Consider the following 13,291-nt stretch of genomic DNA (forward strand, 5'->3'; position numbering starts at 1 on the left):
AAGATCTGGCATGAAAAGATCTGATGTGATTGGTCAAAAGACCAATTATTGGGGGGGAAAAAAGATCAGAATTGAGCTACCTGTGTAAATGCAGCCATGATGGTATTCTTGGAAAATGCTCAGTCGTCAGCCTCAGAACAACACAGGCTAGAACAGCAAGGTCACACTGACCAAACCTGAATACTCCAATCAGCCAGCAAAGCCCTGCTCATCAAATCAGGCTTGGAACAGTCTCTCCCTCAATATGCCACTCAATCACAGAACACACTTTAAATGTTGACCAATTCACTCCATTGACATGCGGTGTGTCATAGGCTAGCTAGGTCAAGGATGCTGCTATCAAAACTATTCCGTTTGCTCTGTGCTGCCTGGTGAGAGGAGAAAAGGCTAGGCGCATGGCTATGTCTGCCGGTTTGGGAAACATTTTACGTTTTGTTTTAACTGCAAAGATTTGAGTAAACTAAATGATGAACTGTTGACCATCAATGGAAGGAGTTGAAATATCACCTGGGTTGTTGATGGCTTATTTTAGGTTACATCCAAGCAGATAGGTAAAAGGATGAAACAAATCTAATTTCTATGTTAATGCTCGCGGTGCATAGACTTCCATCGTTGGGCATGGACGTGTGCTTCTTTACATGAAGACAAAAGAACAGCTTGACGTTTGTATGTTGGCTACAAGTGACGCATTTATGCCTGTGTGATAACAGAGATGGAGAGAAAAGGCGAAACAAAATTTACAGTATCGGACATTTACGCTGTACTGTACAGTGATGGACAGCGCTTTGAGCGGAACCACACTAGGGCTGTGAGGCACGAGTGACACGGTGTTCCTCGTGTTCAACTATCTGGTGTTGAGCCTGACTTTTCTCCTGGGACTGCCGGGGAACCTGTTCGTGTGCTGGGTGATGTACAGGACTAGGACTGTGCAGACTACCAACAACGCGCTCCTGGTTAACCTGGCCGCCAACGACCTATTGAAATGCTCTCTGGACACCCCGCTCTTGCTTTCTGTGCTACTGGAGGGGAGGCGAGAGCAGCAGTTCACCTACGCCCTCTGCAGTTGCGTTCAGCTGCTCACCCTGGTCAGCATCAGCATGGAACGGTTCCAGGCCATCGCTTTCCCGTTTCACAACAAGAAGACGAAGGGCAGGATTCAGGTTTGGATCCTCGCTATCTGGGCTTTCGGGTTACTTCTAGCCATGTGCCGTCGTCACGTAGACAAACACGCGGACCGGTTTGGCGCATATATTTTGGTTCCAGTGTGGGGTTGCAGCCTAACTTTAATAGTTATTCACTACGTGCGGATATTTAAAGTAGTCAGGCAACACGGTAACAAAGTGTCAGACCGCGGGATTCAGCTGAGGCCCTCTGTGTCGAGGCACATCTGGAGTAGGCAGAACTGTGTTGTTTCAGCACCGCGGATAGCACCGGGGCACACGTTCAAATCCTTAGCAGCGGCTGGAGCGTCGCGGATTCTGCAACTCCCACGGTGCACAGTGATCACAGTGTCTGAGGAGTCCAGCACCCCTTCAGCGGAGAAAGCTCAGGAGAGAGTGAGGGCCGTGTGTCTCCTCACCCCCACTGCTAGGGAGAGGGGACAGAAGAGGAGGGAGCGGAAACTGGCCAAGCGCTTTGGGTACAGCATCATCACCTTCACTCTCTTCTGGATGCCCATGGTTGTGATTCTGCTAATACATGTCATCGTGACGAGGAGCAGAGACTCAGTGAGTAGGCTATATCATGAAATTATCAGAAAATGAGTCTTTACAGCTTTCATATTAATTTACAACTTTTACGGTGTTTAATTTTGTAGGCTACTCTTTCCTCCCTTCTTCTCTCCTGTCCGCTTTCCCGCTGCCCCCCCCCTCTCCCCTGTTTTCCTCTCTCCTCTCCCCTCCCCCCCTCTCTGCCCCTGCACCCCCTCCCTCTCCCCTTTTCTCCAGCAGAGCTGGGTCTTGAAGGAGCTGGAGACCTCAGCCATGGTCCTGACCTGTGTCCCTGCAGCTGTGGACCCCCTCATCTACACCATGGTCACCAGACAGTTCCGCTCTGAGTTCAGCAAGCTGATCTCCTCACTCCTCTGCAGGGGCTGAGGAATCAATCCAGGCCCAGGACTGGGAGGACTGAGAACTGGGACCCCTGGACAGAAGTCAAGGCAGGTCTGCAGAGGATTCAATTGTAGTGCCCTGTCAGCACAATATAATTTCATACAATTGAGAATTCTATCATCATGTGTAAATAAACTAATAACATCTCACTTTTGGGGAATTTACCTGAGTTTATTCAGGTAAATATTAAAACATGCTAGCCAGGCTGGTAGCCTTTTTATCACATGTATAGATGTATGAATTGAATAGACAATAGCTAATAGGATTGTACAGTATGTGCCGTAACGATGTCTTTATGAGGGGTATGACTGTTCAGCGTCTGTTCTTACTGTCATCAGCATGTGTGAAATTGTAATTAGTGAAGGAAGAAAAGCTGCTTACAACTATAATACAGACACACACACACACACACACTACATCCCACCATCCCCAATGTCTGTTAGTGGATGACATAAAAGACAAAGTCAGAGGTGGTTTCGGCAGATATAGATGTTTTTATCAGGCGTTTTCACAGTCGGGACACAAGACAAGGTCATAAATAATAACCAACGACTGACAGGATACGCACAGCATTAGTGTCAACAACGACAGGAGTCAGGGGAAAGCAAAGAGTGACGGAGAGACTGAGCCGAAGAAAAGACAAATTGGCTAAGGGAAAGGAAAACAAAAAAGAAGAGAGAGGACTGACACAATAACAGACCTTAGTGTTAATCATTAGGGAAAAGATAACAATGATTTGACACTTTTTAGGGGAGTATTGTGTGTTTGATCACTGCCCCCCCTACAGTGTCATGGTAGGCTAGACTGCAAAGTCAGCCTTTTTATTTGATTTAAGTCATGGTATGCAGGACTTGTGATAACACTTTTCTATTTCAACCCAATAACGGTGAACCTACTTTTACAGACCGCTGTTGTACACCGCTTTTCTGTCAATCTAATTCAAATAGTGTTACAACCAGGCCTGGAAACTGAGTAAAATGTAATTCACTTCGGAAAAGTTCCTGCCTGCCTGTGCTTGTTTCTCTATGTTTGCTCTGTGACAGAGAACGTCTGACTGTGTATTACGCGTACACTAATAGTCCTAGTCGGAGTTCCCCTCGACCAGGCCCACAAATTGGGGAAAACAAACATTATTTCCTATTGACCCCCATTGTAAAATGGGGCAACCTCGTTGTTGAATTTTTGATATACAGAAATAACAAAACATGCTGAAAAGCTGCTGTATTGTTCAATGTACATGTAGCCAGGTCAAAAATCCCAACCTACGGTTTGCAATGCTCCCACATAAGGAAATAGAGCCTGCGAGAAGAGCCCTGTGGCTTCAGGCTATTCGGTGTGGGAAGGTTGGGGACGCGGTGTTCAAGTAGGCTACACGTATCTATGTGTATGGAAAACATTTAATCACAGGTAAGACATTTAACTTGTTTAGTACCATTCGTTTGTAACTCCACTAACTGCTTGTAGCTGTATAGTCTGTTTGTTTGTGTTGTTGGTCTTGGCTAGTTTAATGTTCCGATCGGTAGATAGCTAGCACTCACTCACTCAAGTGGCTGCTAGCATCGTCATGAAAAGGAGCATGAGGGAAGCCCTACAATATGATGTTTTTCTAAGTAGTGAGAACGCCAGGGAGCAGGCAATGTTGAAAAGTAATCTTTAGACATGTTGTACTTCTTGTAAATGTAGTTTTGTAATGGACTAAAACAAGCAGACAACAAGAAAATTGCGTTTGAAAAAGGTCAAGTTTTTTGTTGTGAGCCAATGGAGTAACTTACAGTGCATTCGGAAAGTATTCAGACCCCTTGACTTTTTCCACATTTTGTTACATTACAGTCTTATTCTAAAATGTATTAAATAGTCCCCCCCCCCCCACCGAAAACACACACTACCCCATAATGACAAACCAAAAACACGTTTTTTTTTTTTTTGTGCAAATTTATAAAATATAAAAAACTTTAATACCACATTTACATAGGTATTCAGACCCTTTACTCAGTACTTTGTTGAAGCACCTTTGGCAGAGATTACAGCCTCAGTCTTCTTTGGTATGATGCTACAAGCTTAGCACACCTGTATTTGAGGAGTTTCTCCCATTATTTTCTACAGATCCTCTCAAGCTCTGTCAGGTTGGATGGGGAGCGTTGCTGCACAGCTATTTTCAGGTCTCTCCAGAGATGTTCGATTGAGTTCAAGTCTGGGCTCTGGGTGGGCCACTCAAGGACATTCAGAGAGTTGTCCCGAAGCCACTCCTGCGTTGTCTTTGCTGTGTGCTTACGTTGCTAACCTGTTGGAAGGTGAATCTTTGCCCCAGTCTGAGGTCCTCAACCTGCTCCAGAGCACTTTCATCAAGGATCTCTCTGTACTTTGCTCCATTTATCTTTCCCTTGATCCTGACTAGTCTCCCAGTCCCTGCTGCTGAAAAACATCCCCACAGCATGATGCTGCCACCACCATGCTTCATTGTAGGAATGGTGCCAGGTTTCCTCCAGACGTGACGCTTGGCATTCAGGCCAAAGATTTCAATCTTGGTTTCATCAGACCATATAATCTTGTTTCTCATGGTCTGAGAGTCCTTTAGGTGCTTTTGGCAAACTCCAAGCAGGCTGAAGTGCCTTTTACTGAGGAGTGGCTTCCGTCTGGCCACTCTACCATAAAGGCCTGATTGGTTGAGTGCTGCAGAGATGGTTGTCCTTCTGGAAGGTTTTCCCATCTCCACAGAGGACTATTTACTATTTACTCTGTCAGAGTGACCATTGGGTTCTTGTTCACCTCCCTTCTCCCCCGATAGCTCAGTTTTGCCGGGTGGCCAGCTCTAGGAAGAGTCTTGGTGGTTCCAAACTTATTATATTTATGAATGATGGCCTCTGTGTTCTTGGGGATCTTCAATGCTGCAGACATTTTTTGGTACCCTACCCCAGATCTGTGCCTCGACACAATCCTGTCTCGAAGCTCTACAGACAATTCCTTCCACCTCATGGCTTGGGTTTTTGCTCTGACATGCACTGTCAACTGTGGGACCTTATATAGACAGATGTGGGCCTTTCCAAATCATGTCCAATCAATTGAATTTACCACAAGTGGACTCTAATCAAGGTGTAGAAACTTCTCAAGGATGATCAATGGAAAACGGATGCACATGAGCTCAATTTCAAGATTCATAGCAAAGGGTCTTGAATACTTATGCAAAGGAATTTCTGTTTTTTATTTTGAATACATTTGTAAAAATGTTGAAAAACCTGGTTTCGCTTTGTCGTTATGGTGTATTGTGATGTCGTTATGGGGTATTGTGATGTCGTTATGGGGTATTGTGATGTCATTATGGGGTATTGTGTGTAGATTGATGAGGACATTTTTTATTTAATCAATTTCAGAATAAGGCTGTAACAACATTTAAAAAAAGTCAAGGGTTCTGAATACTTGTTTTCCCTAGAGGAGGGGGAGATCGCAACGTTCTATCCCATAACGACTGGGTCTATACTAGATCCTGGGAGCTATGGTCACGGAATACATCATCAAGTTCTAAAGTAACAATACCTGTGCTTACAAATGCAGGTCGTCCACTAAATAAACAATACCATTAACTTCCTGATCCAACATAGTTGAACCCTTTTGGTTTGGTTGGTTCACAGGTCCTGTGTCATGTCGTAGATAGATGCCATGGATCTACTCTGCATTGCCCCTTTGTGTGCCTGTTTCTCTGGAAGGGTTGGGGTCTGAATTCAGTCTGAATATACTGAAATTAACTGAGCCCAACTCTAGTCTCTGGTAAAGAGACATTTCAGACCCTATAACCCAGGAGATAAATGGCTAGTGTTAGATGTTAAGGTTGGTTTAGGTCCATGGGTGGGTGTCATCCTGTCCTCTATGTCTCTGTGGTCACCATGACAACAGATGTCCCAGGTTCAAGTTCTCCAGGAAAAAAATAAATCATTTAAGACCTAGAATGTCCCAGGGGAAAAACATGGAAGGCCACAGAAAAAGTACAAACACCAAGTTTCTATCCACATAGAAGATTACAGACACCCAACAACTTTGAAAAATGCCAGCTGAGTTTGGGGAGAAAACATTGACGACTAAAAACAACTACCAAAAGCATATTGTTCTTCACACAGAACGGAGGGAAGGATACAACAGGACGACAACGAGAGAGAAAGAGATACACAGGACGACAACGAGAGAGAAAGAGAGTGAGAGAGGACAGCTTCACTGGCTCTGCCAAACAATGGGAAAATATTACAAAATATTCTATTAACAATATTCACAATATAACCCAGGCTCTGGACAGATCTCTGTCAGAAATTCTCAGCAAACACCTTGTGCTTTTAGTTAGATGTGGTTTAAGTTTAAATACAACCTTTTTGGTCTTGGTGTTGGATAATGAAGCAAGTTTACATAAAAGGTCTGTTGAATGTCTACAACTAGACCCCAGAGGAAAGCAAAGGGAGGGAAACCGACCAACAAAAAAAGAGAAATAAAATCAAGAATTTACTCAAACGAAACAGGCACATATTGTGTAAAAGGCTTCCAGCTGAGAATTTTAGACAGAAATATGTACAGCAGCTTTCCATGAGTGGCAGCTAGTCACACGTATACAGAGCCACGGACACTTACAGAAAGAGCTAAATTACAGAGAGCTCCTGAAACTCACACACACTCATACAGGCATACACACATACACGTTCACAAATATAAGAAACCCACTAGTATCTCTGACACAGACACCTACCATAGTTTGATCTGTTAAGAATTTTCACTGTGAAATTAAATTATACCTGGGGAGAAGAAAAAGAAGAAAAAAAAAGATTTGGGATGGTGAGTGACATGTATCTATGACGACGAATAAGTGGATCAAACTGAATCAAACCATAAATAACTAAACAAACCAGAGGAAAACGTTAATGATTTCAATATGTCTGCGTTCTTTTCTTTGATATGGTCACTGTTTCCTGCTGTAACGATGTAAAGACCAGACAGGTCAAATGTCAAACTCAGGTTCCAAACCATAAAAAGGTCGTCCTTGCTATCCGGGATCATTGGGACATCCATACCCCCATTGAAGTTGAAATTTAAAATGGATAAGGTTAGGGTGAGGTAAGGGTTATTGTTAAGGTTAGGGTTAAGTAAGTGTTATTGTTAAGGTTAGGTAAAGGTTATTGTTAAGGTAAGGGTTAAGGTTAGGGTTAGGTAAGGGTTAAGGTATAGTGTAGGGATGTCCCAATGATCCCGGATAGCACTAACCATAAAAAGGTGCTGCGTGCACAGTGACATATGACTTTACTGCTCTACATCTCTCCAGCGACCCATCAAGTGCTTCTCTTTCTCTTTCATACACTCATTCATACACTCAAACTCAAACCTTTTTTATTTTCTCCAACACACATTCTCTCACACACACACGTATACCCCTCAAACACACAAAAAACGCCCACTCAAACATACAGAAGCGCCCAGACACCTACAGTAGACTAAAAATCCATCCTCCATTTCTACAGGAAGTCCATGTCATTACAGTAGATCTCCACTAGAGGGCAGTCCTTCTCCATGTCTTCAGTCTGGGACTCGGCCTTCAGAGCATTCGCCTGCTCGTCTGTCGTATCCTTCGCACTGTCCTTCTGTCTATCTGCATAAGTCTGTCTATCCATCCTATCTGTCTGTCTGTCCGCGCATCCTGCTGCGCTTCTACACTCACAGCGCAGACACCTTCACAACGTTCTGAAGGGCGGGGCCTGAGGGTGGAGGGTGGGCGTCGCTCTCAGGAGTGGTCGCTGGGGGCGTCGGAATGCTGATGATCGCAGTGGTGATCGTGCCGCTCTGGCAGTTGAGGCGCGCGGGTTCGTCCACACGCATGTTCAGACTGGAGCGACTGGATAGAGAGAGAGAGGAGGGGATGAGAAACATAATTTTAATGAGACCAAATGTTTATTTGTTTTGTTATTTTTTGTTGAGTGGAGGTTACAGGTACATTATCCATTTCAAGTTATCCATTTATAAAATCTGTTCCTGTAGGCTGCAGGCTGCCACTGTAGGCTGCCACTCAAACGAAGAAATGTAATAATAAATAATACATTCAGTATAAACAGGAATAGAAAAAATAATAATAAGTGGGCCTCCACCCCCAACCTCCCATCCCATTCCCCCAACCTCCCACCCCATTCCCCCAACCTCCCATCCCATTCCCCCAACCTCCCATCCCATTCACCCAACCTCCCATCCCATTCCCCCAACCTCCCATCCCATTCCCCCAACCTCCCATTCCATTCCCCCAACCTCCCATCCCATTCCCACAACCTCCCATCCCATTCCCCCAACCTCCCATTCCATTCCCCCAACCTCCCATCCCATTCCCACAACCTCCCATCCCATTCCCCCAACCTCCCATTTCATTCCCCCAACCTCCCATCCCATTCCCCCAACCTCCCATTCCATTCCCACAACCTCCCATCCCATTCCCCCAACCTCCCATTCCATTCCCCCAACCTCCCATTCCATTCCCCCAACCTCCCATTCCATTCCCCCAACCTCCCATCCCATTCCCCCAACCTCCCATCCCATTCCCCCAACCTCCCATCCCATTCACCCAACCTCCCATCCCATTCCCCCAACCTCCCATTCCATTCCCCCAACCTCCCATTCCATTCCCCCAACCTCCCATTCCATTCCCACAACCTCCCACCCCATTCCCCCAACCTCCCATCCCATTCCCCCAACCTCCCATTCCATTCCCCCAACCTACCATTCCATTCCCCCAACCTCCCATCCCATCCCCCCAACCTCCCATCCCATTCCCCCAACCTCCCATCCCATTCCCCCAACCTCCCATTCCATTCCCCCAACCTCCCATTCCATTCCCCCAACCTCCCATTCCATTCCCCCAACCTCCCATCCCATTCCCCCAACCTCCCATTCCATTCCCCCAACCTCCCATTCCATTCCCCCAACCTCCCATTCCATTCCCCCAACCTTCCATCCCATTCCCCCAACCTCCCATCCCATTCCCCCAACCTCCCATTCCATTCCCACAACCTCCCATCCCATTCCCCCAACCTCCCATCCCATTCCCCCAACCTCCCATTCCATTCCCCCAACCTCCCATTCCATTCCCCCAACATCCCATCCCATTCCCACAACCTCCCATCCCATTCCCCCAACCTCCCATTCCATTCCCCCAACCTCCCATCCCATTCCCCCAACCTTCCATCCCATTCCCCCAACCTCCCATTCCATTCCCCCAACCTCCCATCCCATTCCCCCAACCTCCCAGTCCATTCCCCCAACCTCCCATCCCATTCCCACAACCTCCCATCCCATTCCCACAACCTCCCATCCCCCCAACCTCCCATCCCATTCCCCCAACCTCCCATTCCATTCCCACAACCTCCAATCCCATTCCCCCAACCTCCCATTCCATTCCCCCAACCTCCCATTCCATTCCCCCAACCTCCCATTCCATTCCCCCAACCTTCCATCCCATTCCCCCAACCTCCCATCCCATTCCCCCAACCTCCCATTCCATTCCCACAACCTCCCATCCCATTCCCCCAACCTCCCATCCCATTCCCCCAACCTCCCATTCCATTCCCCCAACCTCCCATTCCATTCCCCCAACATCCCATCCCATTCCCACAACCTCCCATCCCATTCCCCCAACCTCCCATTCCATTCCCCCAACCTCCCATTCCATTCCCCCAACCTTCCATCCCATTCCCCCAACCTCCCATTCCATTCCCCCAACCTCCCATCCCATTCCCCCAACCTCCCAGTCCATTCCCCCAACCTCCCATCCCATTCCCCCAACCTCCCATCCCATTCCCACAACCTCCCATCCCATTCCCACAACCTCCCATCCCCCCAACCTCCCATCCCATTCCCCCAACCTCCCATTCCATTCCCACAACCTCCCATCCCATTCCCCCAACCTCCCATTCCATTCCCCCAACCTCCCATTCCATTCCCCCAACCTCCCATTCCATTCCCCCAACCTCCCATCCCATTCCCCCAACCTCCCATCCCATTCCCCCAACCTCCCATCCCGTTCCCCCAACCTCCCATTCCGTTCCCCCAACCTCCCATCCCATTCCCCCAACCTCCCATTCCATTCCCCCAACCTCCCATCCCATTCCCACAACCTCCCATCCCATTCCCACAACCTCCCATCCCATTCCCCCAACCTCCCATTCCATTCCCCCAACCTCCCATTCCATTCCCCCAACCCCACCCAGCCAACATGTCTCCATCCAGTGGGAACGCAATCACCAACACTGGACAATTGAGGAGTGGAAAAATGTCGCCTGATCTGACGAATCCCAGTTTCTGTTACGTCATGCTGATGGCAGTCAGGATTTTTATTTTTATTTTATTTTTTATTTCACCTTTATTTAACCAGGTGGCCAGTTGAGAACAAGTTCTCATTCACAACTGCGACCTGGCCAAGATAAAGCAAAGCAGTGTGACAAAAACAGCAGAGTTACACATGGAATAAACAAACGTACAGTCGATAACACAATAGAAAAATCTGTATACAGTTGTGCAAATGAAGTAAGGAGGTAAGGCAATAAATAGGCCAATAGTGGCCAAGTAATTACAATTTAGCAATTTACACTGGAGTGATATATGTGCAGATGAGGATGTGCAAGTAGATTTGGCCGAAGCAGCATGAGTCCATGGCCTTTTCCTGCCTGGTGTCAAAGGTACAGGCTGGTGGTGGTGGGGTAATGGTGGGTAATGGTGTGGGGAATGTTTTCCTGACACGTTAGGTCCCTTGATACCAACTGAGCAACATTTCCATGCCCTGAAGAATTCAGGCTGTTCAGGAGGCAAAGGGGTGTCCGACACGGTACTAGGTGGGTGTATCTAATAATGCACTTTGAAATGAATTTAGTAACTTTTCCCCAGAAGCATTTAACTGCAGGGCACTCCAACATCATATGGAGGAATGTGCCTACCTGATTTAGGGGACACTGTAAACAGTTGCGAGTTGGAGCCAATCTCATCGTAAAACATTTCCATGATGTGAAATAAAGTCTGTCAAAGAACTTAACATTTATAAATTGATGGTTCAGATTACGGGATGCCAAGGTCATATTTTTCCTCATTCTGTTCCAGTGAAAGGATTGTTGAGATTCAATTAGATCTGTGGATCATACTTTTTTAATGGCAAGCTCTGAATATGAGCTTTCCAAAAATGGTTTATATATTATTAAGATCAGTCATTTCGGGAACCCAGATCATTTATTTATAAATCCCATAGGGATACACAATATATATTGTGAGCATATCGGAATCGGACAATATTAGCTAAAAATTCCAACTTTGGCATCTGCCCGATGTCTAGTTTAACGCCGATGTGTAAAACTGATGCCAAAGCTGACGGGCATACGTATATGACGTAAGTAGATGATGTATTGACGCCACGAAATATACAGCGCTACACAGAATAAAAGCAGAAAAATACTAAGCGCACACTTCCAACAACTAAACAAGTTCAAGTCCAGCAGTCATTTGAAAGAGTAAGACAATTTCAGCGAGACAACTCAAAGCCGAAATCCATTAACGCCAAGATAATGGAATTCATTATGCTGCTTGCTTTGGGCGTCACAACTGACATTTGGACCAGCGATGTCAGCCCCATGAGCATGCTGAGTCTGACAGCACAGTGGGTCGACGAGGATTTGGTACTGAGGAAAGCCGTATTGCATGCTCAAGAATGTGCTGGTTCTCATACCGCTGCTGCCATTTCAATGGCATTTGAGAACATGTTTGAAACATAAACACACTCCTAGTGCCATTTGAACAACTGACTATGAACTGACTAAGAAATAAGCTAATTAACTGCGTCTGCAGGAGACGTGATACCCTCTGTCATGGCATTGAAACGCCTGCTCAACAAAACTGCCAAACAGACCGCGGGGTTAAAACTTACAAAAGTACTCGGGGCTGTAAACAAGCGATTTGGTGGTATTCTCTCTGAGCCTCTTTACTGTGTCGCCACCATGCCCGATGCTAGGTACAAGGACTGCTACTTCGAAGCAGACAAGAAACAGGGTGTACATGAAATGTTAGACACAGCTGGACCAGATGGAAACGGACACAGTGACAGTGCGCACCGAGGAAGAGAGGCCACGGACAGACAGAGCTGAAACTTCACTGCTTGACATGTATGATGAAATCCTGGTTGAGAAGGAAACGACTGAACAAATGAACAACGAAACAGCACAGCAAGTAAGTGAAAGAAATAGGTTTTGATTATGTTTTACTGGGAATGGGGACATACGTAAATGTCAACAAAATAACTTTTTGGTCAGTGTGGTGTGTGTGTGTAACCTTTTATTTAACTAGGCAAGTCAGTTAAGAAAACATTTTTATTTACAATGACGGCCTACCCCGGCTAAACCCGGACGACGCCCTGTCGTCCGGGTTTAGTGCCTCGCCCTGTGGAACTCCCAATCACGGCCGGATGTGATACAGCCTGGATTCGAACCAGGGACTATAGTGATGCCTCTTGCACTGATATACAGTGCCTTAGACCGCTGCGTCCATTTGTGTGTGTGTTAACTTTTTAACTGTACTAGAATGCTTAAAAGGCAGCTAAAATATAAAATATCGTTAGTTTTTTTTTGGCAAGGAAAATATCAGATATCGGTATTGGTCAAAAATGTCATATCGGTGCATCCCTAAAATCCCATCATTGGAAGGTTTGGTAGTTGGGTTTCGCAAGGGACTCCATAGGCCAGCAAAGCTGACCTAAGTTGTAAATATATATAATTTGTATATATATATATATATATAAAAAATATATTTGCCCGGTAATGTGTATGTGTCTTTCAAATCTTGGAATGCTCTCAAACCATTACTGTCGGTTTGATATCGGCAAGGGTACGAATTCCACATTTTGACCATTGGGATGATGCAAAAAGCCACCCTCCACATTGCAAGGCGCTATTGTGAAATATTGGAGTATGGGCATGCCATTTTGATTCCCAGTTACATTGTTTTGAAATTTTGCTCCAAATAGAAATTGGTTGAGCAATAATAGGACCAAAGCGTAATTGAAATTGTTTAAGGGATATATCAGTGAAGACCAACATTTATATTTGATACTGTCGCAAAGCTAACTAAAAAGCAGCATTCCCCAAGAGAGGATGGCTTTCACTTCAGCAGTGATAAATTCATGAACTTCTTTGACG

The 13,291-nt window shown here is 45.9% G+C and overlaps 2 protein-coding genes across 4 annotated transcripts in view; one reads left to right on the top strand and one right to left on the bottom strand.

The window, feature by feature from the left end:
- The first annotated feature begins 365 nt into the window (after positions 1-365).
- Positions 366-2,592, top strand: LOC129861216 (5-hydroxytryptamine receptor 1D-like). 2 transcript variants are annotated; one of them, XM_055932431.1, is made up of 2 exons: positions 366-1,727; positions 1,947-2,592. In XM_055932431.1, the coding sequence occupies exons 1-2, from the start codon at positions 909-911 to the stop codon at positions 2,094-2,096; spliced, it is 969 nt and encodes a 322-aa protein (XP_055788406.1). In that variant the 5' UTR covers positions 366-908; the 3' UTR covers positions 2,097-2,592. The 2 variants fall into 2 exon arrangements, with proteins under 2 accessions (XP_055788406.1, XP_055788407.1); XM_055932432.1 differs by having other exon boundaries at positions 1,950-2,592.
- kcnd3 (potassium voltage-gated channel, Shal-related subfamily, member 3) overlaps positions 2,583-13,291 on the bottom strand; it is a 427,850-nt gene continuing 417,141 nt past the window's right edge. For both annotated transcript variants that reach the window (XM_055932429.1, XM_055932428.1), the window contains one exon: positions 2,583-7,971. In XM_055932429.1, the coding sequence (XP_055788404.1) occupies positions 7,794-7,971 (178 nt within the window). In that variant the 3' untranslated portion in view covers positions 2,583-7,793. The remainder of the gene's footprint in view (positions 7,972-13,291) is intronic.

The sequence above is a fragment of the Salvelinus fontinalis genome, chromosome 8, assembly GCF_029448725.1.
Source record: "Salvelinus fontinalis isolate EN_2023a chromosome 8, ASM2944872v1, whole genome shotgun sequence".
In the NCBI taxonomy this organism is placed as follows: Eukaryota; Metazoa; Chordata; class Actinopteri; order Salmoniformes; family Salmonidae; genus Salvelinus; species Salvelinus fontinalis.

What these genes read in the sequence shown, in the direction of transcription:
- LOC129861216 (XM_055932431.1), top strand. Translation starts at nt 909, where the DNA reads ATGTACAGGACTAGGACTGTGCAGACTACCAACAACGCGCTCCTGGTT. An exon ending in TGACGAGGAGCAGAGACTCA is followed by an intron (nt 1,728 to 1,946) that starts GTGAGTAGGCTA and finishes CCTTTTCTCCAG; the next exon opens with CAGAGCTGGGTCTTGAAGGA.